Raw genomic sequence first — 26,103 nt, forward strand, 5'->3', positions numbered from 1 at the left:
CGCATAGGCCCACTCACCAGTGGCCTCTTTCAAGTGAATCCCTACACTAATTTGGCTTTCAACAACGTGGTGACCACAGCTGCTGCAACACAGCACCTGCAGGTGGAGTGACCCAGCAGCCCAACAGCACCCGTGCTGACAGGCTGAGCCCCATTGGCACCACTGGGTCAGGAGAGATGACTATGCAGGAACCTGACACTGTCAATCAGGAAGGAGAGGGCGGGCTGGCAGAGGAAGCAGGAGGTCCAAGGGTGCACAGAGTAAGCTCGTGCCCACCCTCGGTGCACTTAACTGCTCACTTGCATATGGGCTAGCCCTAGAAGGCATTCTACTTGGTTTAACAGTGAATTTCATGGTGACTCCCTTTAACTACTTTTAGGCCTCTTTCACACTGGCGTGTGTGGCCCGTGGTCGTGCTGCAATGCACGAGCACAGTCCGTGAGGCAGCCGCAGCAGATCGCTGAGCCATTCACTTGAATGGGTCCACGATCCAGCCGTTGCGCAAAAAGATAGGACATGTTCTTTCTTTTTGCGGAACGGCAGTACTGGACGAAACCCCACGTAAGCACTACGTAGTGCTTCCGTAGGGTTCCGTTCCGTGGTACCATTCCACACCATTACGCATCTCTGGACCATCTTGCAGGCCCATTCAAGTGAATGGGTCCGCATCCGTCATGCGGAATGCCCACGAATGGCGCTCGTGTATTGCGGCCTGCATTTTACGGGCCGCACGCGCCAGTGTGAAAGAGGCCTTAGGGTGTGGAAAATAAGCTGTTGCAAAATTTGCAACGATTCTGCAACTAAATGTGTATGATAATGACACATCTATGGTCTATTCAGACCCTAAATTCCCTGTAGGGGTCCCTAACTGAAAATAAAAATATTTCTTTATTAGTTATTATTTTAAAATAAATGAACCAAACAACTATAGAAAACTATTAAAATTATCAGTGTCTGATGGAGGGTACAATTGGAGTGTATGAATGTATTTGCCTTTGTCACATGTAGCCACTGTGGAGTGCAGTGCCTCCCATTCATTTGTATGGGGTATAGCTGCACTTACAAGCCTCTGCTAATACTTTGTTTGTGCATTCATACAATGTGATGGCAGATTGGGCGCTCCTATTAAGATCCTTTTATCGTTCGGCCTTTATATTCAGGCTGGACAACAGTGAAACAATATTGCTAGGTTTGTGTGTACTTTTGAAGCTGCCACTAGTCTGCTCAATTCACTTGTCTCTAGGCTACACTCTACACTTTTGTGCTACTGACTGCTCTATTTCATCCATAGAAGTCACTGTTCGCGCTAAACCGCTCATGTGGCATGCTCAATTCCACTCCTCAATGTCTGGTGCTGTCTCTGCAGCATACTCTTTTTGTACTAGTCCCTAACATTTCAGGCACTGTTTAAAATACAGGATGTCATACCACCCCTCCCGACATGTTTCGCCACGCTCGGTGGCTTCGTCAGGGGATGTGGGGTATGTGGACGCCGCGCGCATGTCAGCCTGTCAGGAGGGTCGAGACATGCGCGCGGCGTCCACATACCCCACATCCCCTGACGAAGCCACCGAGCGTGGCGAAACATGTCGGGAGGGGTTGTATGACGTCCTGTATTTTAAACAGTGCCTGAAATGTTAGGGACTAGTACAAAAAGAGTATGCTGCAGAGACAGCACCAGACATTGAGGAGTGGAATTGAGCATGCCACATGAGCGGTTTAGCGCGAACAGTGACTTCTATGGATGAAATAGAGCAGTCAGTAGCACAAAAGTGTAGAGTGTAGCCTAGAGACAAGTGAATTGAGCAGACTAGTGGCAGCTTCAAAAGTACACACAAACCTAGCAATATTGTTTCACTGTTGTCCAGTCTGAATATAAAGGCCGAACGATAAAAGGATCTTAATAGGAGCGCCCAATCTGCCATCACATTGTATGGATGCACAAACAAAGTATTAGCAGAGGCTTGTAAGTGCAGCTATACCCCATATAAATGAATGGGAGGCACTGCACTCCACAGTGGCTACATGTGACAAAGGCAAATACATTCATACACTCCAATTGTACCCTCCATCAGACACTGATAATTTTAATAGTTTTCTATAGTTGTTTGGTTCATTTATTTTAAAATAATAACTAATAAAGAAATATTTTTATTTTCAGTTAGGGACCCCTACAGGGAATTTAGGGTCTGAATAGACCATAGATGTGTCATTATTAATAATATCCCGAGGGTTCCTAAAAGGGACTTTATTTAATAAACTAAATTTGTATGAGTTGCCAATTTTGATGCAGAATTGCCTGCACATTTGTCATGGATTTCACCCTCTGGATTGTAAAATGAAATCCTAAGCATAAGTTGTCATACTGCAGATTTAAAATCAAGTTATGGGCATTTTTGTTTCATTGCTACTATATTGCTGAAGATTTTCTGCATGCAGTTCTGTTACAAAAAATCCACTACGCGTGGCCACACTCAGAATTGCATATGGAAAGTCCAGAGTGTGCACTGTAGCAGCAAATTGAATGACATTTTAAAAATAGTTAAGTAACATTAACATTAACCTTATTTGTGATATCCTGAAACATTGGCTCCGCAACCTATTGATGTGCCCACATGGCAAGCTGCAGATCTACATTGTGGCCAGTGTGATGCTGCGGCTGCTGCTGGCAGTTGACCCAGCAGTGTGGTCCCAGCCTCATAGTATGAGCATTTGCTGGTAATACTTGACATGGTTTGAATGTTCTTTGTAAGTGTCTAGTGATTTTTCAGGATTACAATCTATTAATAAAATACAGTTGGAGTGAATTTGCAAGTGTGTGCTATGGCCATAAGCCAGAGAAAAAAAAGAAAGGAATCGAGGTGTTTCATACTCATTCTGTCCTTTTAAGGTCAGGAGTGTTGCACATTGCAGGCCGTCTTCTGTGTTGTGGTCTAGTTTTGTTTGCATGGTAACATTGTATATGTCATTTATTGCTATACTTGTAAGGATTTACACTAGCTACAGAGAGGAAAACAACTAGTCACCTACATTATAATACAGCCAGATCACAATTTTTCTCATTTATGCATTTTTTTATGTATTTATCCACTTAACGACTTATCAAGATATGAAACACACATACCAGTGTGCCTGCCTAGTGCTTGCAGCACTTATGAGCGATAAATCATCATTTATGTATCAGATGCTTAAAGGAGTTGTCCAACCCTACAAGTGATGATAGGCCAATACTATATGATCACTGGTGGGGGGCGAAAACCTGCACTCCTGCCAATCAGCTGTTCTGCAGTGGATCATGTGCAGGAGCCAGAACTACTCAGGTCCGTCTGTTGGGCAGATGGGGACGACACTAGTAGTCAGTACAGGAGCTGCTGCAGAACATCTGATCAGCAGGGTTGCAGGGTCTCAGACCTATCCTATACAATCATTAGTAAAGGGTTGGACAGACCCTCTTAAAGGGCTCATCTCATTTCAGCATATGACATTTATCAGGTAGAGAAATTCAATACACGGCACTTACTAATGTATTGTTGTTATCCATATTGCCTCCTTTGCTGGCTTGATTCATTTTTCCATCGAATTATACACTGCTCATTTCTATGGTTACGACCACCCTGCAGCACAGATATGAGGTGGCCAGAAAAAGATCTGCTGCGCATACGTGTCTATGTGCATTCCCACAGTCCTGGCCGCCAGAGAGGCTGGCTCCTTTTCCTATAGTGTGCAAGCACGACCACCGCTGCTGGATTGCAGGTGGCGTAATGTCTGTATACAAGCAGTGTATAATGTGATGAAAAAATGAATGAAGCCAGCAAAAGAAGCAATATGGATAATAACAGTACATTAGTAAGAGCCTTGTATTAACTTTGGCTACATGATAAGTGCCATTTGCTGAAGTGAGACAACCCCTTTAAAGGAAATCCAAAGCTTATACACCAAGTATTGGCAGTGCCCCTAAAGAAAATCGGTGGGGTATGCACCATGTGTGGCTGTATCCTCAAGGGTATGATCATATGCGGTGTATATATTGCTAAAGATGTTCTACAAGTGAATTTGCGTGCAGAAAATAAGTAGAAGCAAAGTGGATGAAATAAAAAAAAAAAAAAACATGCAGTGTGGATTTTAAATCTGCAGCTTGTCAATTACCATAGGTTGCATGTCGCAGCTGTGGATTTCACCCTTTGCAATCCAGGGGGTGAAACCTACAGCACGCCTGCTGCATTTTTGCAATGAATTCCGCGACAAAGTCTTCATCATTTTATTGTGGATTTTGCTGCAGTGGAATTCCAGCAGATACGCTGTGGATCCTCTGCTGCCGAAAATTTATGCATGGGCCCAAAACTTGTATCCTAAAGAATTTTATATTCTATTTTGCTTATCAGGTATGAAAATCAGTGAACCCCTACTTAAACAAGATTGAAAATGATTTTAGCCATTGATACATTCTGTGGTTTTGATAAGTTAGGAGCACATTAAATAATTATTCTGTTGCTTTATCATTTCAGATATTGATGAATGTGAAACAGCAGGCATTTGCATGAATGGCCAATGTGTTAACACCGATGGGTCCTTCAGGTGCGAATGTTTCCCTGGCCTTGCAGTTGGACTTGATGGACGGGTGTGCGTAGGTAAGATACATCTTTCTTATTTTACATTATGCCACTTTATCAGATACACATTTCTGTTACTGGAAAAAGGATTAGTCAGGGTATGGATTCAAAAAGATGCTGGACCATGTTCACATAGCAGCATCAGATTTATTGTGTGTGAAAGCACATGTAGAACCTCCCATTACACCACATACCAGATCTGTGCTGTTAGAATCATCTGTGAGTATTGTTCAGGCTATTTTACTAATTGTCATGTTTCTAGAAGCATGATACTGGACGATGGTAGACTACGGACATAAAGTAGTGCACATGTTCAGCTCATACTCTAAGCCAGTGATGCCCAACCTACGGCCCGTGGGCCAAATCCGGCCTGCGAAGCTGTGTCATTCGGCCCCCGCAGTGACCAGAGGCCTTAGACTTTTCCCTGCTTTTTATCAGCGCAGGGTGCACTGTGAACGGTACAGGCAGCGCAGCGATGCTGTCTGTGCCTGCAACAACCAATAGCAAAGCTCCAGACAGCAAGGAGTTTGCTATTGGTTAGATTGGGCGGGCTCCAGAGTGATACAGCGCCCTGCAGTAGGGGAAGCCGGCGGGAGCTGAAAAGAGGAGCGTCTGGCTCCCGGGGGTGGCTGAAACAAAGAGCGCTAGGCGCGCTGCACAAGGACCCCGAGAAGCATGGCAGCTGAGGAGCTGAAGCCTACAGCCCAGACATCAAGATGGACCTGCAAAAGAAGGTGACAGCGCAGAGTGTAATGTATCGATGTGTGTAATGTATGTAGAGCAGGGTGTGATCATCACATACTGCACTACATACATCATACACATAAATACATCACATGCCCCCTCACAGTAATAATGGCCAGATATGTGCCCTCTTCACAGCAGTAATGCTCACACGTGCCCCCTCACAATAAAAATGGCCAGACATGTGCCCTCTTCACAGCAGTAATGCTTACATGTGCCCCTCACAGTAATAATGGCCAGATATGTGCCCTTTTCACAGCAGTAATGCTTACATGTGCCCCTCACAGTAATAATGGCCAGATATGTGCCCTTTTCACAGCAGTAATGCTCACACGTGCCCCCTCACAGTAATAATGGCCAGACATGTGCCCTCTTCACAGCAGTAATGCTTACATGTGCCCTCTTCACAGCAGTAATGCTTACATGTGCCCCCTCACAGTAATAATGGCCAGATATGTGCCCTCTTCACAGCAGTAATGCTTACATGTGCCCCTCACAGTAAAAATGGCCAGATATGTGCCCTTTTCACAGTAGTAATGCTTACATGTGCCCTCTTCACAGCAGTAATGCTTACATGTGCCCCTCACAGTAATAATGGCTAGATATGTGCCCTTTTCACAGTAGTAATTCTCACATGTGGCCCTCACAGTGTTTGCATTTCTTTCTAGCAACGCTACCTGGTTCTGGCCCGCGAAATTTATACCAAGTCTAGTGCGGCCCTCAGACGAGAAATGGTTGGGCACCACTGCTCTAAGCAATGCTCCACCTCATGGGTGTCATGATCATCTGCTTGTTATAGCAGAAATCGAGATTCATCAGGCCATGCATTTTTTTAATTTTCAGATGTCACATTTAGATGAACATTTTTCTTCTATAGCCTTCTCCTGTTTTTTGTTTTTTTACTGGCAGTAGTGGTGGCCATGCAGTAGCCGATCCACTTCAAGGTCCATTGTAGCGTGGATTCAGATGTTCCTTGTCTTGACCCTCCTCCATAGACCTTTTCAGTAACAGAGCTGGTGCACTCAGATGTTAGTCGTGAATCATTTTATGTAAACTGAAGAGATTGTTATGTAGGAAAATCCCCTAAGACTGGAAGTTTCTGCCCCCCCCCCCCCCCATTTCATTCGACACCAACATTTCAGTCAAAATCACATTTTCCCCCATTTATGTTTGTGGATCAAACAACAGTAGGACCTCTCAACCATGCCAACATGCTTTTCTAAACTGAGTTGTTGATACGTGTTTGGCAGATGATCAATTTCTATTAACAAGCACATGTACAAGAATACCTAATAAATAAAACTGAATAGAAATCTTCATCCATGGTAGGAGTAGATGGTAGGCATAGTTTTCATTCTACAGTACTTACTTTATGTTCAAGGAGACAACGGAATGAATACATTCTAGACCTGTAGGTGGTAGATTTTTTTTAGTATGGCTACACGGTGACCTCATTACTTTCCACACTGTGATTGTACTATAGCCAAGCAAGTCAAGGTCATAAGAAAAAGTCAGTTTCAGTATAGAAAACTAAAATATATGCAAATATAATCTGGTTAACAAAACTAACCACAGGATTTAAAAGCAAATTTAGGCTGGAATCAAGGGTTTCACTATTTCACGAGGCAATTTCAACCAACACAGCAAACCTTTGGCTCTTACTGCTTTATAGGTTTGTTTAGTTTTTCAAAATGTCTAGTTTAGTGTGCCTTAAAGGGGTTTTCCAAGAGTAAAAATAATTGCAGCAGCAAAAGTAAAAAAAAAAAATAATCAAATTTCATCTCTTAAATCCCATACTGCTCCAGCACAAATACTCCAGTGGTCCTCTTGATGTAAATAAAGATTGAAGGAGGACTACCAGTGCGACTGCAATGGAGCTATGGAGGATTTAAAGGGTGAATGAATACTGTGGCTTCTATTTTTTACCTCTTGGACAACCCCTTTAAATGAGAAGCAAATAGGCAACAAAAAAAAATGCAATTGTGCAACTTACTGCCCAAATCAGAAAATCTGTAAAAATGTAAGTCAAAAGTCTTGGAGAAGGCTTTGTAACGTCATTTGAATCCATGTCTGGCATCAATGTATTATACATACATTGTATTACAGATACTCACATGAGGAGCACATGTTATGGTGGCTACAAGAGGGGTCAGTGTGTGCGACCTTTACTGGATGCCGTGACAAAATCAGAGTGCTGCTGTGCCAACACAGAATTTGCTTTTGGTGAACCATGCCGACCATGCCCTGCAAAAACATCAGGTAAGAGGAGCAGATTTTTGGCCGTAAAGTTATGCATGAATTTGACTCGTTGTATACTATAATTTTCATGCCAGTATGCCAGTATTTCGCACTATTATCCAAAACTTTCCACCTATCAGTATGATTAAACCACTTAGGCTCGGTTTACATCTGCTGGATGTGCTGACTGTGATGTACCGTATATGGTCACAATGGCACCTGACGTAGCCCTTAACACAGTGGGGTCCATCAGTTTCCACCACGCTTTTCATTGTTTTGATCGCAAGAATAGCCTCCATTCTGTGCAATTATTGCAGTCAGATGTGAACAGACTTAGCTGTGACTGAGTACATCTTCCACACATATACCCCAAAACTGCCCACCAGCACATTTTGCCTTCTGAAACCCCTACAAACAAGAATAATCATCTTATCTAGCAGCACGAAACAGGAGGTCATAGTTTTCTCCTTGCAAGCAGAGTCTAAATGATCAAATCCTCACCCTCAGCTTTACCCAGTTTTATATCTTGGCCCCCTGGCATAGCACACAATACCATATTGTAGTTATTTATTTCCATTGTAAAAGTGAATGACCAGACCCATGCAAACGAGCATGTCCTTCTTAACAATCCCATTTTAATATGCTATTTATAAATATATTGTTTCAGAGATATACTGTTCATTTGTTTGTTTTCTTGATATTAATAACTGGCCACAATGGTATTTCCTGTGTTTCTAGATGAGTATCAAGCATTATGCAGCAGTGGCCCAGGAATGACATCTGTAGGAAACGGTATGTATGACTAGTATTCTGAAATTCTAGTAAGTGCACCTAAAGTATGTGGATCAGAATGGGAATGGATAAGGATTACTATCTGCAGGTGTCTTCCCTGGAGAAGCATGGGATGGTTGGAAAATCATCAATCATCTGAAAAAAGCAGTTTTATGTATGAGAATGTCAGTATTTTTAGTTGACCCTATAAAACCAATGTTCACTTCTTCCTTAATGTAAAACTGTTTTACTGAAAGGCTATGTACACTTTTGGGGGCAATTTTTTTATTTACTATCGCATTGTACTCATTTTGAGCTACAAATAATTTTTTCTGTTGGCCTTTATTATAAATATTGAATCCTTTTTTGTGTGCAAAGCTGAGATGCTCTAGAAGCAGCATGTGGATTTTCTGTCTTTTTTGTCATCTGGGGGGCAGATGGGCATCTTATCTCTGACATTATAAACACTCGTTAAGGGTTAATCTTATGTTACTGAGAAGAATCTGGCTTAAATAAGTGTTTATGACCTCTCAGTAGTTTAGAGATGAGGGTTATTAGATGACTGGCACAAAGTGAAAGTACCAGTCACACAGTTAAAAAAAACAGTTAACCCTTTGTGACAGAATGGCTCAATATTTTTAATAAAGGCCAATTGAAAATATGATTTTTAGCCAAAAATAAGTTAAATGCAATCATAAAAAAATTGCCTTTACGGTGTACATAGCCTTTAAAGTGGAGTTTCTGCGTTTTACTAATTTAGTGATAGCAATTAAAGAGATTATTGAATTGGTAACGGCAGTGAAACAGAGTGTTGAGAAGTAGATATAAGCTCCTTGCACATGAATGTAATGCATTTTAATGCCTGTGTGATGAATCTCATAAACCTTTAATTGAAACTGTCAGGTTTTGGGGTTCCATATTTTTGATAGAGAGACTGGCAAAACAGATTATCCTATACTTGTCATTAAAATTATAGGAACCCCTTACAAAAAGCAGATAATGAAACCATAGACAAAACCTCAAAGATGCTTGTTCCATCGGACATGTATAAGGTGTAACTGCAAATGCATATTTTGCATCCTGATGTGGATTGTTTTCCATGTCATACTTCAAGACAAAGGGTATGGGCACACAGTCAGATTTCTGCATGCAGTTTTGTAAGCCAAAATCAGGACTGGATCATAAAAGGAGAGAAAATATAAAGGACAGATAAGTCTTCTCCTCTTTTTTTGAATTTACTTCTGGTTTTGGCTTCCAAACCTGACCGCAGAAACTTTGTTATAACGGCAGCTAATTAAAACCATTTCTGCTTATTGCTCCCTTATTTTCCCAGCCCCTTTCCGTAAATAATCTTTGTGCCATAAAAAAACCCCATAAAAAAGTAATTAAAACAGATAAATTATGGAATCCATTTGGTGCAAAACAGTGTAACTACATCTTGTATATAAATAGACTTCTTAGGGCAGGAAATAATATGTCTGCTTATAACAATGAAACAAGAAACACTGAAAAAGTAAGAGGACTAAAAGAAGTTCTGGAGTGCACCCAGCAAAAGAGTCAGGAATCCAGACAAGTAATACATCAACTAGAAGATGTGTCAATCAGAGGGTGTAGTAGATGTCAATTATTTAGGGCCATAAATTACACAAAAAAGCACATGTGAACTTAACATAACACAATGGGACTAGTAAACCTTATGTGCAAGAGGGTTTAAAAAAAAAAAAGCTCATATACGTAAAGTGGATTATGTTAGGTTGAGGATTAAAAGCTAGGGACTCCTTTGGGGCAATTTTTTATTATTGCATTGTACTCATTATGAGGTAAAAATAATTTTTTTCACTTGGTCTTTATTAAAAAATAGACCTTTTAGCAAGAAAGAGTGAATTCCTTAGAATATTTTCCATCGAGGCTTGGACTAGCCTACAGAAGTCCAGGGAAATCCTTCAGTCTGCCCAGATTAGGACACAGTAATCAGGCTCAGCCACAACAGTGCCCAGGAGGTTTGAAAATTATTTAATTTCGCAAATCACATATTTGTCTTTCCTGGTGACATGACCTGTGCGTGAATAAGCCCCCAGAATAATTAATTCTTGTGTGCCCAATGGACCACAGTCTAAAACTGTTGCCGGGATATTTCTAAACCTCGTGAAAGGGGCTTTGTCAGCAAATTTTGACCATGATAAACTACTGACAGTGCTACATAGGGTTTGGGGAGGGCAGGAAAAACATACCTTCTGTGGATCTTTTCTCATCAGGACTAGTAAGAATATTACATTGTTTTCTGACAAAATCTGCTTTTGCAGAGTTGTAAGTTCACTGAGGTGCTCTCAGCACTAAGTTGCTTCACAACTCCTCTCTGCTCAGAATGGTGGCTATAGTGGTCTCCTGGATAGATGCTATAGCTGTCACTTAGAGCAGAGGGAAGGGTCTGGGAAGCAGCTCAATGCAGAGACCACTTCACAATGCAGCTCTACCCCAGGACACCTTCAGAAGCAAAATCTGCCATAGTAAAGTCTGCCATGGTAAAGTCCCTGTCAAGCCCTGTGGCAGGGTGTAATAGGAATGCAGTGATTTCCCATAGATTGAAATGGTAAACATTGCAGTTCATGGTATGAGCTATTAAATGATCTTATGTTAATTAAAACATAAAAATGCATTATAAAAATATGTAAATGTACAAAAGTGCAAACAAAGTTTAAAAAATAATATATAAGTAAAAATGTAAATGAAAAAAGGAAAATGGCTGTATCAGTAAGGGGTTGAATAAAAAAATGTACCACTTTTTTTCAGATATCAATGAATGTGCTCTGGATCCTGATATCTGTCCAAATGGAATATGCGAAAACCTCCGTGGAACATACAAATGCATCTGTAATTCTGGATACGATGTGGACAATACTGGAAAGAATTGCATTGGTATATGTTCTTGATTAGTCATTTCTTGTGATTTCCTTCATGGTGTTCTTGTTTAAGCACTGATGCTGACTTCACTGATGCTGAAGCCTAAAGAGTTTGTAACTGGGAACATTGGGTTAAGAAAAGATATGTGACCTGGGTTGCCATCAATCTATGTAAGAATCTGTTGTATCTAAAGATACCCATACATCTTTAATAGCTGCTGGCAGAACGAGTGTTTGCTTGTTCAGCCGTCAGCAATCTCTCCAGGTTCACTTGTACACATATGAACTTGGGGAGAGAGAGAAGAAAGACACTGTAAGATACCTCTAGTGGTGTGTCATTGCCCAGGAGAAACCCTCCCTCTATATTATTTTTGGGTGGAGAGTTGGGAGCCCACCAGACATATCAGACATTGCTAGCATTTATCTCCTAAAAGAGCAAATGATCTTGAGGATTCCATCATGATGCTTGTTTCCCTCAAGGAGTACTTAGGTTGCTCTGATATTTGGGTGTAGCTTTAAACTAGAGCATATCAACTATCCATAGATGGCCATTTAAGCATGTAAAACAGTTATGGTAGTGACCTAATACAAATAAGATGTCTTTGAGAGTAGATGACAGTGATATGTAATCTGGAGTAGTATTATCTCACCATCAGTACATAATTAAATGTAGACTTGTCTTCAGTCCCCTTGAATGATCAGTTGGTTTCTGTGTATGATCCTTTTGTAGATATTGATGAATGCGCCTTGAACAGGCTACTCTGTGACAATGGACAATGTCGGAACACTCCAGGAAGCTTCTCCTGCACTTGCTTAAATGGATATGTCTACAAACCTGAACTAAAAACTTGCGAAGGTAAAAGATATGATACTTAAGTACTGCACTACTAATATGAAGTATCACTGTATCTGCTACTAATGCTGAGCATTTATTATTCTCTATTGTCCCTGATCAGTGTAGAACGGACAGATGATAGATTTTGCATATAATGTGTTGGGGGTCCTTGGGTATAACGACTAGCAAAACGAAGCATTCAAAGCAGAATTTGGTCTGAAGTTTAGGAGAACTTCGATTCAAAACTAATTTGACTTTCCTCAAACTTTGTGGTAACAAATCAGGGTTTTCTTAAAATGGCAGCTGTACGTGTTACAATGCAAAACTAAGTGTAGAGGAGGCAAACCTGGGAACGCAAGATCACCCATTATGCCATGCAACCAGCCAATCTGCAGATAGCCATCCTCCTGTGATGTCACAGCTTTCTAAAACCTTCATCCCACACAGTTTTGACCATTGTCCTGTTATCTGAGCATAGAGAGAGACATGGCAAGCGCTCATGCACTAGGAAGAGTGTTGCTGAAAACAATTAATAGAAGAATATTGGAGAGGGAGAGCGCAGGTAGAGTGCAGGGAGACTTATTTAGCATCAGTTTTATTTATTCCTACATCAGCCATAAACTAAGATATGTAATTCAATACCAATAAGATGGAAGCCTTTATTATTCCACTGCCAGTGTGCCTGACAACCAATACCATCCAGTCTGTGCCCCTTAGGAGGGCCAGGTCTTAATGATGACCATCCTCATCTTTTGCTGGCTTAACTTTTTCCAAATCATTCTTCAAAGTCTCCATGTCCTAGAAAAGTCAGCAAGATGCAGAGAGAGGAGGAGCTGGATGTTCCTGATGACATATTCTCATCGATATTAGATGTGGAAAAGGAGGAAAATCAGATGGCAGAAGAAGGGCTCCCACTTGTAGGGCAGTAGAGCGCTGGGGTTGGAGAAGTGGGTATGCCAGAGCTGATTAACCCCTTAGTGCTATTTGACGTGTATACTCGTCTGTCACTGTGGGGATCAGAACCTTCTAAAATGTGAGTAATAATATCCCCCCCGTGGGTCCATTTTCAGGATGGCCGAGCGGTTAGCAGAGTGTCAGCATACATCTGACACTCTGCTTGAAACGGCCGACATAGGTGCTGGCACCGATGTCAGCCGTTTAACCCCTTCCATGCCGCGGTTCATAGGGACCGCTGTATGAAAAGGGTTAACAGGGAGGGAGTTGCAGCAACCTGATTCTTGACAGGTTCACAGAGGGAGGGGGCTCCCTCCCTTCCCATCGGGCAAGCTTCTGGCTTGTCATGGTAAAAGCCTGATCAGGCTGCTGCTAAAGGCAGGAGCCTGGTCAGGCTAAGTGTAAAGTCACAATACACTGCGGTACACTATATAGTGTACCGCAGTGTTTTATAGAGGCATCAGACCCACTGGATCTTCAAGAACCAAGTGGGTTTGGGTCAAAAAAAAGAAAGAAAAAGTAAAAATAAAAAAAATCAAATTTCTTCTTATAGCCGCACATTTATAATTGATTAAAAATTGAAAAAATAAAATACACTACACATGTTTGATATCACCTAATCTATGAAAGGGTCATGTTACTTTCCCCGCACGGTGAACACCATAAAAAAAAAGAAAAACTATGATGGAATTGAAATTTTGCTCACCTCACTTCCCCAAAAAAGGTATTTAAAGTGATCAAAAAAGTTGCATGTATCCCTAAATAGTACCAATCAAACCGTCACCTCATCCCGCAAAAAATGAGCCCCTACATTTTTTTTTAAGTGAAAAAAGTAGACATATTAGGTATTGCCGCGTCCGTAACAACCAACTCTATAAAAATATCACATGACCTAACCACTCAGGTGAACACAATAAAAAATAAAATAAAAACTGCCAAAACAGCAATTTTTTGTCACCTTACAAAAAGTGTAATACCCATTAAACGGGCGAGAATTCCACGTGGGTGCAATGCGTGAGGTGAACACATTGCACCCGCACTGAATCCGGACCCATTCACTTTTATGGGGCTGTACAGATGAACGGTAATTTTCGTGCATCACTTGTGCGTTGCATGAAAATCGCAGCATGTTCTATATTCAGCGTTTTTCACGCAAGGCAGGCCCCATCGAAATGAATAGGGCTGCGTGAAAATCGCATAGCATCCGCAAGGAAGTGCGGATGCAATGCGATTTTCACGCATGGTTGCTAGGAGTTGATGTTAGTAAATTGATTAAAGTCAATTTACTGTATTATTTTCCATTATAACATGGTCATAAAGGAAAATAATAGCATTCTTAACACAGAATTCTTAGTAAAATGTTGCTTGAGGGGTTAAAAAATAAAAAAAATTTACTCACCTCATCCACTTGATCGCACAGCCGGCATCATCTTCTTTCTTCTTCTTTGAGGACCTGCAAAAGGACCTTTGATGATGTAATCGCGCTCACCACGTGGTGAGCGCGGTGACGTCAGCACAGGTCCTGCTGAATAAAGATAGAAGGATCTTTTATCTTCATTCAGCAGGACCTGCGCTGACCTCACATCGCTCACCATGTGGTGAGCGCAATTACGTCATCAAGGGTCCTTTTGCAGGTCCTCAAGGAAGAAGAAAGAAGACGATGCCGGCTGCGCGATCAAGTGGATGAGTTGAGTTAATTTGTTTTATTTTTTAACCCCTCAAGCAACATTTTACTAAGCATTCTGTATTAAGAATGCTATTATTTTCCCTTATAACATGTTATAAGGGAAAATAATAACATCTACACAACACCGAACCCAAACCCGAACTTCAGTGAAGAGGTTCGGGTCTGGGTACCACATTCAGTTTTTTATCACGCGCGTGCAAAATGCATTGCACTCACGTGATAAAAACTGAACAACGCAACGCAATCGCTGTCAAAACTGACTGAAATTGTGTGCGCACTCTCTCAGGTTTCCCGCTATGCACCCAGGACGCATCCGGAGCAAATCCAGGACGCCCGTGTGAAAGAGGCCAAAAAATAAAAAAAATATAGCTTTCAGAAAATGGAGACACAAGAACATGATTTTTTGTTTCAAAAATGCTTTATTATGTAAAACTGAAATAAACAAACAAAGAAAGTAGACCAATTTGATATCATCGCATCCGTAACAACCTGCTCTATAAAAATAGCACATGATCTAACCTGTCAGATGAACATTGTAAAAAACTAAAAATAAAAACTGAACCAGAATGGCCATTTTTGGTAACCTTGCCTAACAAAAAACATAATATAGAGCGATTAAAAATCATATATAACCCAGAATAGTATCAATAAAACTGTCACCTTATCCCGTAGTTTCCAAAATGGGTTTCACTTTTTGGGAGCTTCTACAGTAGGGTACATCAGGGGGGCTTCAAATGAGACATGGTGTCTAGAAACCAGTCCAGCAAAATCTGCCCTCCAAAAACCATATGGCATTCCTTTTCTTCTATGCCCTGCCATGTGCTCTTACAGCAGTTTATGACCACATATGGGGTGTTTCTGTAAATCGCAGAATCCGGGTAATAGATTTTGAGTTTTGTTTGACTGTTAACCCTTGATATGTTACAGAAAAAAATTGATTAAAATGGAAAATCTGCCCAAAAAGTTAAATTTAGAAATGTCATCTCCTTTTTCCTTTAATTCTTGTGGAATACATAAAGGCTTAACAAACTTTGTAAAATCAGTTTCGAATAACTTGAGGGGTGTAGTTTCTAAGTTAGGGTCATGTATGGGTGGTTTCTACTATGTAAGCCCCAAAAAGTGACTTCAAAACTGAACTGGTCCTTAAAAAAATGGTTTTGAAAATTTTCTTAAAAATCTTAAGAATTGCTGATAAAATTCTGAGCCTTCTAACGTCCTAAAAAAAAATTCAATTACATCTACAAAATGTTGGCAACATAAATGTAGACATATGGGAAATGTAAAGTAATAAACATTTTGTGAGGTATCACTATCTGCCTTAAAAGCAGAGAAATTCAAATTTAGAAAATTAAAAAATTTTCAAAATTTTTGGTAAATTTAGGATTTTTTTAATAAATAAAGGTAATTTATATTTATTTACCGATTTCATGAAGTACAATGTGTCACGAGAGTGTCATCTCAGAATGGTTTGGATAAGTAAAAGTGTTCCAAAGTTATCACCACATAAAGTGACACATGTCAGATTTCCTAAATTTGGCCTGGTCCTTTAGGTGAAAAATGGCTATGTCCTGAAGAGGTTAATATTCTGTGTTTACTGTTAAATAACCTGCAGGAGATTTCAGGCAAGAACAGCAATAATATGCATATTGTCCACCCACCTTACCAGCCAAACCCCATACCAGTAACAGACCCTGTTTAAAGGTGCATTAAAGGTGCCGCATGGCCATTAACAATGAAGACCGACTATACAGTGCGGTTCTTCACTGCAGCATGGCAACAAACTTCCCGCAGCACAGCAGCTCTGTGTGGTTATACCCTTACCCTAAGTTCGCACCTGATCGTTTTACAGCGCGTTCAAACGCACTGTAAAACGCTCAACACGTGAAAACCAATGCTTCCCTATGGCCCTAGTTCACACTTGAGCGTTTTACAGCGCGTTTGAACGCGCTGTAAAACGCCCGACGCATAAACAAGTTCTTGAGCTTTTTTGGGGGCGTTTGTCGCGCATTTTGGCCCATAGACTCATTGGACAACACTGCAGTCAATCACACAAACGCGCGTTTACTATTGCAAAAAAAGTGCATAAAAACGCGCGACAAATACGCGCGTAAAACGCGCGTCTCAGAAATGCTCAGGTGTGAACCCAGGGTAACCCTAAGTTCACTACCTGAGCGTTTTACAGCGCGTTCAAACGCGCTGTAAAACGCTCAACACGTGAAAACCAATGCTTCCCTATGGCCCTGGTTCACACTTGAGCGTTTTACAGCACGTTTGAACGCGCTGTAAAACGCCTGACGCATAAACAAGTTCTTGAGCTTTTTTTGGGGCGTTTGTCGCGCGTTTTGGCCATAGACTCATTGGACAACACTGCAGTCAATCACACAAACGCGCGTCAAACACGCGTTTACTATTGCAAAAAACGCGCATAAAAACGCGCGACAAATACGCACGTAAAACGCGCGTCTCAGAAACGCTCAGGTGTGAACCCAGGGTAAGGCAGAGTGGCCTGGGTAGACCTGATTTATAGCAATTTGTGACGAATTAATTTGGAATGAATCGAATTTCTTGTTGAACTTCGGCAAAGTTGACAAATCAAATTTTTCAAAACTTGGCTCATCTTTAATAGTGACAGATATGCTATCATTAGATGCATGTCTGATAATTATGGGTGCAACACCCATATAATGGATTATGTATTTCTAGAATGGATGTTGATATCACTTATCTGCTTGTTTATGTAATTAGGAATCTTAGGATATCTTTTATATATATGTATATCATCTAGGTTCATCTTCCATGAATACGACATATGTAACAAATTAGCTAGTTAATGATGCATATAAATCAATAGATGCGGATATAGTTAATGTGATGCGAGGCAGTTATCTGTAACATCAGTGATTTTGCAGATTGTTTTTGGTGATGTGCTTGAATCGAATGCAGTTTTGAAATAATCCACATATCTATTTCAGATATTGATGAATGTGAATCAAACCCCTGCATAAATGGTCTGTGCAAGAATATCCCAGGGTCCTTTGTGTGTGAATGTTCCTTTGGAAGTACATTGGATCCAACTAGGACAATCTGTATTGGTAAGTAAACATTGACTTATCTACAGTATGGTCATCTGGTAGTGAGACATTTGAAGTGTTAATTGGTATGTAACCTCTTTAATGTTCCCATACTGTCTTATGGGTGGTTAGATAAATATCTGAGGCTTAGAACGTTTTTGGTGCTAACTTAAGCCATGAGTCCAAGTCCCCAAAACTGTCTGAACTCCTCATAGCTGTTGTCAAAGGTGACACCCATACATAAGAGACTTAGAGTGTGTCTGCCATTTTGACATGAAGAAAGCAGTAAAAGAGATTCAACCTGCTTTGCGCAGAACAGACTGGTCAAATTTGTATGACCTCGTTCCATCTGTACATTCAACAAATGCGCAATGATAATGCTGAGGGGCAGCATACGGTGGTCAGACGAAAACTTCTTTGAAAGACACTGGGGGGGGGGGGGGGATTAATTATGTTTATTTAAGACATTTTTTTATGCCAGTCAATAAAGTAATTAAAAAAAAAATACACAGGTGTTAGATGCACCAAAAATCTGTGCATGCCTCTTAATAATTGGGATGCAATTCTCAGAAGCTCTCTGCACCAGAAAATGAATCTACTCTGGCAAGGAGCTGTTTTCTGGCACAAGTATTGTTCAGTTTGTTAGACTACGCATGCCTAGAACCCCTCCTGCTCACACCCTGCACACTGTTTAGAAAAATTGCAAAAATTGATATATAGTTTGATCAGTCTGTTGCTTGTTTATTACATCAGTCAGTTGTAACATCAGTCCCAAGGAAGAGAACCATCTCACTAGTACCACCTCTTGGAAGTGGCTCCCTATAAGTAAAGATGTGGTGCTGGCAAGATGGTTCTCTTCCTTGGGAGATACCTCTTTGCATGATTGTTTCCAGTGGAGCATTGCCAGTAAGTCTTCATAACATGGAGTACTTCCAGTAAGTCTCCATACAAGACTAGTCTCTTTAAGGAGATTCAGCACCCTGCCTAAGTTACCTGTTAAAATAGAAGTGAAATGTAAGTCTGGTCAGAGTCTGGTTCTAGTATTGCTGAATGTATTTCCTGTAGGACTGCTAAGTGTCTTAACAAACCCTGATTTCTGTATCTGGACACCTTACTTGTATGTTATAGTGCAGCTTTTATTTAAGTAATGGTGATTATTTTTTTTCTCCAGAAACCTTAAAGGGCACATGCTGGAAAGACATAGTAAATGGAAGATGCGAAATAAACATAAATGGAGCTACTTTGAGGTCTCAGTGTTGTTCAACGTTAGGAGTAGCTTGGGGAAGTCCATGTCAACCTTGTGACGTCGGTAATGGAATCAGTTATTAGCCAACACATTTAATTAGTCTTCTACTCATAGAGTCTATGGACAGCTTTGAATTCATATTTTTAGTATTGCATTGTAATTATTTTGGATTGAACAAACATTTAGGTTTTCATTAATAATTTTCAACCATTTGTCCTCTGTAGCCAGTACAAAGTACCATAATATGAATAAATAGTTAAGATTTCTAGAATTTTATTTACATCATAAAGCTGAAAGGGTGTATGGACCAAAGGCAGATAATATTATGTGCAGCTTCAGCAGCCACATGGAACAGATGTAAGGGGAGGAATGAGGCAGAGAGGTCAAGTCACTCATTTTTATGACCTTCTCCAATCAAGAAGCAGCACAGTTAACCCCTGGACAATGGCACTGTGCTGACATAAATCAGCACTGGCCCTCAATCCTCGTGGTGTATCTTAACTGCAGAATCTAAGGTCCCAGTCCAGCGGTTGCCTGATAGTCTGAGGCTGAGTGGCACTGTGTCAGAGCCCAGAGGCTGTTCCTGGTTTACAGTCCACAAATCTGGTTCATAGCAGGAGGGTAGCACACACAGCCTGAACTCCAGACCAGTCAGGCAGCAGCAGTGCAGTTTTCCAGGATTTGCTGGTCCCTGCTCGTGTAAAGTGAGGTTACCAACTCCCAGCATAGGGCTGGGCTGCCTAAACAGAAGACACTGGCATAAATGTATATCATATTTGAGTTAAAAAAACTAAAAGACTACATACCTAATACCATCATGGCATTTAAGAGGTTAAGTGGCTGGAGTTTCAGATGTCTGTGATCCCAGGTGTTAGTGCACCTGAGAATAGACTATCAATACTAATAATCCTGAAAAAACCCTTTAAGTTGAGCCATTACAAATTACAACCCCATATTAAAAATAATAATAATAATAAGCCAATGCAAAAGTTAAAAAGTTATGGATCTTGGAAGGTTAGGATGTAAAATGGAAAAATAGCTGTAATGGGAAGATGTTGAAAGGAATATTTTATGAGTTTTCTGGGATTTCACAATATGAACTCTTTAAAGGGGTTGTCCCACCGTTAAACATCATATATTGCATAGATCACAAAAAATTGTCCATTGAAGCTTATGATATTCCCTTAAATAGTATGGTGCCACCTGGAGTTAAAAGTGTATACTGTAGCAATAAACAGGTCCACCTAACGAGCTGAATGCTGGTGGACTAGTATGTGCAGTCATTCTCCCCACAGCTAGGTCTCTGCATAGGGATCCTTTGCTGTGCCTGTCAGGGAAAGAGCAGAGCCTCTCTAGTAGCATGGCAATAGAGCTGAGAGAACTTCTTCGAGAGAGGATGTAAGAAGAGACTATAATGTCAGCTGCCAGAGGGGGAAGGATATTAACTTTCCAGAAGCCACCTCTAAACCCACAGATTAGCATGGGGCACATGGAAAAATTATGCTAGAAACACTGGAGATTACCTTAAAATAGCTATAAACAGCCTTTCAAGACATTTAATATGAATTAGATTCATACTTTAACAATAACTACAATAATTGAGACTCATCTCTTTGTTTCAACAGATCATGTCTGCGGTAAAGGTTTTGCCAGAACCAAAGGCAATATTTGTCAAGGTAAACATATAATTGTTTGCAGTGGCCAACATTTTATACATAAATAAACAGTTCAACAAAAGTAATTATCAACTCCATTTTACTTAAGTCTTGTTTCTGCCTGTGTTTGACTTCAACCTATTATTTGACTTTAACATAAGGTGACCAAATCTTGGAAGAGCCAGCATAAAGGACAACTAGATACTTCCACTGACGCATGGAGAACACAGCTCTTCCCTGATGTCAGGTCTCCAAAGACCCTTGTTATGTACTCGACAGAGTTCACTCCCCATGACCCAACACTTTGGCACATGATTGTGTCTTATGTTCTCCATGACAAACCTGAAAACGCCTTGGAATAATCTTGCCAAAGTCAACAGTCATAAAAATGGTGGTCCCTTCATTTTCTCCACTGTTTATTAAAACTATACAAAAATTGGAATTGTTAGCTATGTGTTAATGCCCCCTTCCAGATGAGAATTATGTAATCATGTTCACTGTCTGGATCTTTATATCCATAACTGCAAGAAATCCCAGGACTTTGTATGTGGGACACATATGCTTTAGGCTGCAGGGCATAGTTGTATATGACTCGATAAATAAGCCTAAGTGCAATTTAGTTCACTAACCCTAGCCCTGTCTCTAAATACCCTAGTCAAAGCAAAGTGCCCCCCCGAAACTCCCATGATACATGCCTGGCCAGCTGTCTCCTAGCTGCCCCCTTGATTAATATATACATAAATCTTAAAAATTAGGAAATCTGCATGCAACAACACTTACCTTGTGTGAGATCCAAGAGACATAATTTCAGAGCCAATTGTTACAGTAGTAATTCAAACCAAGTGTCTACTCCTAGTTACATATCAGGAGATAACAAATCTTTTATTCCATCCAGGTACTGACACTTGACATTTGTACATAAGGAGACCTTTATATAGGCATTGTCATGTGATTTATTTTCCTAGTCTCCATTTTTTTTCATATTAAAAGAAGAGCATATACAATTTTTTATTAGGTTTTATATAGTGCCTAGGTGCTACAGGATGTCTAGTTGTATATACAGTAGTTGCTATTAACCTCCATTTCCACTTGCATTAACATAGTACTGTACATCATTCAAGCCTTTTTAAATAGAGAGCTTTGTAATAAATAATGAAAATGACGACCCCCTAGCTTCCATTATTTTAAAGAAATTCACAAGGCAAAATGTATACACAGTTTTGGGCTTAGTGCAGGGTCTGAGGTGGTGGATCCAAAGAACACCAAATTTATCATCCAGTATCAGCCACTGTGATAAATCTGGGGCCTCTTTAGTCTTGGTCTAGTCTGATTTACAGTGTTTAACTATTAGACAGGATAAGTAAATCTGCCCCAGTGTATCAGGGTTGAGAAGAGTGTTTCCTTAATGAGTTTCTGTCACCTGAAAAATGGGTATTAAGCTGGCTGACATTAGCGATGTGCTGATGTCAGCTGAACATAACTGTATTAGTGCCATCTCACTGCCTAAAGCCTTTATTGAGAAAAAACAACTTTGATAATATGCTAATTAGCCTCCTAGAGGCTCAGTTTGCCTACCTCTTTTCACGCCCTTCTCTTGATTGACAGGGCCAGGCAGCGCTGCTCTCCTCCCGCTGGCCGTGTCTGCAGTGTAAATCTCGCGCCGTTCAGTATTTACTGAAGGTGCAGTGAGGGAAGGACGCTCGGTTTCCTCACTGCGCCTGTGACGAATACTGAACGGGGCAAGATTTACATTGCAGACACGGCCGGTGGGAGAAGAGCAGCGCTGCCTGGCCCTGTCAATCAAGAGAAGAAGGGCGTGAAAAGAGGTGGGCAAATGGAAACTCTAGGAGCAGGTGCAACTCCCCCCCCCCCCCCCCCCGCTCCTAGAGGCTAATTAGCATATTTTAAAAGTTTGTTTTTCTCAAAGGCTTTAGGCAGTGAGATGGCACTAATATAGTTATGTTCTGCTGACATAACCCTTGACAGAAACCCTTTAAAGGAGTTTTCCTACAAACATTGATGGCAGCAGCTCAGAGTGGCTTGTCAGCAAGATTCCCTGATCCCCTGCCGCTGCTGTTCCAATACTGATCGGGTGCCCGCTGCTCTCTACTTCCTTCTCGACTCTTAAGAAATGTCCCCTCCACCAGCCACTGGAGCCATTTTTCATTTGTGTCAAGATTGTAGAAGAAAGCAGAGACCAGTGGGGACCTCATCAGGATGGGAAAGACAGCAGTAGGGAATTGGTGGATATGAGTGTAATTTCTTTTATGTTGTTAAGCCTAAATGTTATTGATCCTGCTGCCACAAATTTCTGTTGCACTTGAAAACCCATTTAACAGAAAAGGATAGAACAACACTTCCAGTGTCATCTCTGTTGTCTACTGTACAGAAAGGAAAGCATAACTGACTTGCATCAGTTATGCCATTCAGAAAGGCAAAAATATATTATTCATTTCTTTTCCATCCTACAATCTCTTTAGCTTTTTATTTCGTGGCTGTATTTTCAATTTTATTGAGATCCCAAAATTCTAGTATAGAGGTAGCTGAGCAAGTGACCAACTTTAAGTCGTTAAGAGTAGGGCATATTTTCATGAAATGCTGACCATTCACATTAGAGGTCTATAAAATATAGAGTAGTGGCAATGATCCATTACTCATGATCCTGCCAGAGAGATTGTATATCTTGCTTCTACATTCTCTTGTGCTTGGTATAAAGGCATTTAAACTGAATCTATGTTTGCATTGTTTTATGTCTTTCTATTGGCTTCCCTTAAATTTCAGATGTTTCCTTCAACCTTCCAGACTCACTGTAAAAGAGCTGTGTACAGTTGGGAATTGCTCCACACCCTCCTTAAGTATTGTATGATTAATGTGTTATTTGTGCTCTCTTCTTAATGCAACATTCATTTGTTCTGGTTGCAGATGTTAATGAATGTGAGGTATTTCCCGGAATATGCACCAATGCCAATTGCAGAAACACAATCGGGTCCTTTATCTGTGAATGCCCCCCTGGAATGAAGGTTGATGCTTCTGGACGCACATGCATTGGTATAATATCACAGACTTTGCAGAATACTTACATACAGAAATGTTTATTGCAACTCTTTCCAAACATTCCCAGATGAATTTTGCATAACAGTGATATTAACCTAAAAATGTTCTTTTACTGCTTTTATTGAAAGATTGCTTTTCAACAATCCAGTTTACAATTTCAGCAAATCCCAGATGGTTTTGGAAATTGTTGAAAAGTAAATGCTAAATTATTATGAATAACAATTAAAGAGGTTGCTTAGCCTTTTTAAAAGGATGGCTAATCCTTAGGATCGGCCATCACTATCTGATTGGCGAGGGTCTGGCATCCGCTGAACTGCAGGGGTGTTTGAAATTGGACCCCAACCAATTGCATAATGATGATATAATCGTATAAACTGCATCAAGAAATCCTGCTACAGTCATGAACAAGCCAACAGCATGTTTTTGATGACAGTAGGTCCTCTCTTTGTAAAATTGATTTCTACCCCTCATCTTATTAAAGAAGAGCATTTAGTCGTTGTAATACGTGACATTGAAAGGCGTACAGAATAGAGTTGAATGTAAGGTTAAGAACATTTTATTCATTTTATTTTTATTCCTTACCTCAGACATTCGTGTGGAGACCTGCTACTTGAAGCATGAGGATGAGGAGTGTTCTGCCGCAATTTCTGGCCGCCATAGGATGGATGCCTGCTGCTGCTCTATTGGGGCTGCATGGGGTCCTGACTGTGAAGAGTGTCCACCTCAAGGAACACCAGAGTTTGAGATCCTTTGCCCAAGAGGCCCTGGCTTTGCCACTAAAGAGATTACACCAGGAAAAACATTCTCTAAAGGTAAAGGAAAATATAACCAAACTTCAAAGCAAACTTATTTAACTTCAAAGGTTATGCTTCAGTTAAAAAGTCTCTAACCCCATAAAACAAGGGCTATATGCTGCAAAATGTTAAAGGAAAAAATTGACATTTCAGTCCTGCCATGGCAGCGCACATAGGCTGGTGCTTTTCCCTATAGTGTGCAAGCACGGCCACCGCTGATGAATTGCAAGGTGGTCGTAACCATAGAAACGAGCAGTGTATAATGTGATGGAAAAATGAATGAAGCCAGTTAAGGAGGTTATATGGGCTATCACAATACAGTAGTAAGTGCTTTGTGTTAACTTTCTCTATATAATAAATGCTATTTGCTTGTGATATTGATGACCTATCCTCAGGATAGGTTATCATTATCATATCAGTGGGGGTCTAACTCTCAGCTCACCCACGATTAGCTGTTCGAAGGGGGTGCAGTGCAAGTACGAAAGCTGCTTTCTCTTCAATATTTACCGGCATATGGTCTACATTGTAGTGGTGGTGCAGTGTAATTACACTTGAAAGGGACGAATATATGTAATTATACTGCACCTTCACTACAATGTAGATAGCATGCAGGTACACATTGAAGAGAACACAGCTCTCACACTAGCACTGAGGCCCCTTCAAACAGCTGATCGAAAAGGGTGCTGAGAGTCGGACCTCCACCAATCTGAAATTGATGACCTATCGTGAAGATAGGTCATCAATACCACAAAAGCAGAATACCTCTTTAACTTTATCTGTTAGCTGACGTGAAAAGCTACTGTACATTTATTGTAAGTAATACATTTACCATGGAAGGACTTTTATGGTTTGTTCCCCTCTAGGAAGGCATATTTTTACACTGATGCCATATTGCTAAAATGTGCCATCAGTTTATGATCATTGCAGTCTTTGTGGCAGGACATTCCTGAAAGCTCCAGCCCGGGTTTTGCTTTATGTTGTCTTCTCAGTTTTTCCTTGTGCTGTAGTCCTCCAGGCCTCCTGTAGTCCAGCATGGCCCCTTTTAAGAGTAACAGACTATTCTTGTCTTCCCTTCTAGACATCAATGAATGTAAAATGATTTCAAGTCTTTGCAAGTATGGTAGATGCAGAAACACTATCGGTAGCTTCAAGTGTCGGTGTGACAACGGTTTTGCCCTAGACGCTGAGGAAAGAAACTGCACAGGCAAGTGATAATTTCTACAACATCATGGTTCTTCAGAGTTATGGAGGACATATAATAATTTAACCACTCTCATCTTTGCAGATATTGATGAATGCAGAATATCCCCTGATGTTTGTGGACAAGGAATATGCATTAACACTCCGGGAGACTTTGAGTGTGACTGCTTCGAAGGCTATGAAAGTGGTTTCATGATGATGAAGAACTGTATGGGTGAGTGATGCTCATGAGAAATGTGAAATTGTACATTTCTTGGGAAATATTTTTCATGTGTACCCAAACTAGCATTCTTGTTAAAGGGAACCTTTCACCATGAAAATGATGTCCAATCTACCAGTAGCAT

General features: G+C 40.6%; 1 protein-coding gene across 1 annotated transcript in view; it reads left to right on the forward strand.

Annotated features, from left to right (window-relative positions):
- The window catches only part of FBN1 (fibrillin 1), a 249,299-nt gene that overhangs the window by 147,660 nt on the left and 75,536 nt on the right, over window positions 1–26,103 (forward strand). Inside the window, exons 16-27 of the mRNA XM_044279629.1 lie at window positions 4,506–4,628; window positions 7,461–7,613; window positions 8,331–8,384; window positions 11,154–11,279; window positions 11,994–12,119; window positions 17,712–17,831; window positions 18,982–19,119; window positions 20,682–20,732; window positions 23,634–23,759; window positions 24,353–24,577; window positions 25,638–25,763; window positions 25,845–25,973. Coding sequence (XP_044135564.1) covers window positions 4,506–4,628; window positions 7,461–7,613; window positions 8,331–8,384; window positions 11,154–11,279; window positions 11,994–12,119; window positions 17,712–17,831; window positions 18,982–19,119; window positions 20,682–20,732; window positions 23,634–23,759; window positions 24,353–24,577; window positions 25,638–25,763; window positions 25,845–25,973 — 1,497 coding nt within the window. The remainder of the gene's footprint in view (window positions 1–4,505; window positions 4,629–7,460; window positions 7,614–8,330; window positions 8,385–11,153; window positions 11,280–11,993; window positions 12,120–17,711; window positions 17,832–18,981; window positions 19,120–20,681; window positions 20,733–23,633; window positions 23,760–24,352; window positions 24,578–25,637; window positions 25,764–25,844; window positions 25,974–26,103) is intronic.

The sequence above is a fragment of the Bufo gargarizans genome, chromosome 2, assembly GCF_014858855.1.
Source record: "Bufo gargarizans isolate SCDJY-AF-19 chromosome 2, ASM1485885v1, whole genome shotgun sequence".
NCBI classification, from domain to species: domain Eukaryota; kingdom Metazoa; phylum Chordata; class Amphibia; order Anura; family Bufonidae; genus Bufo; species Bufo gargarizans.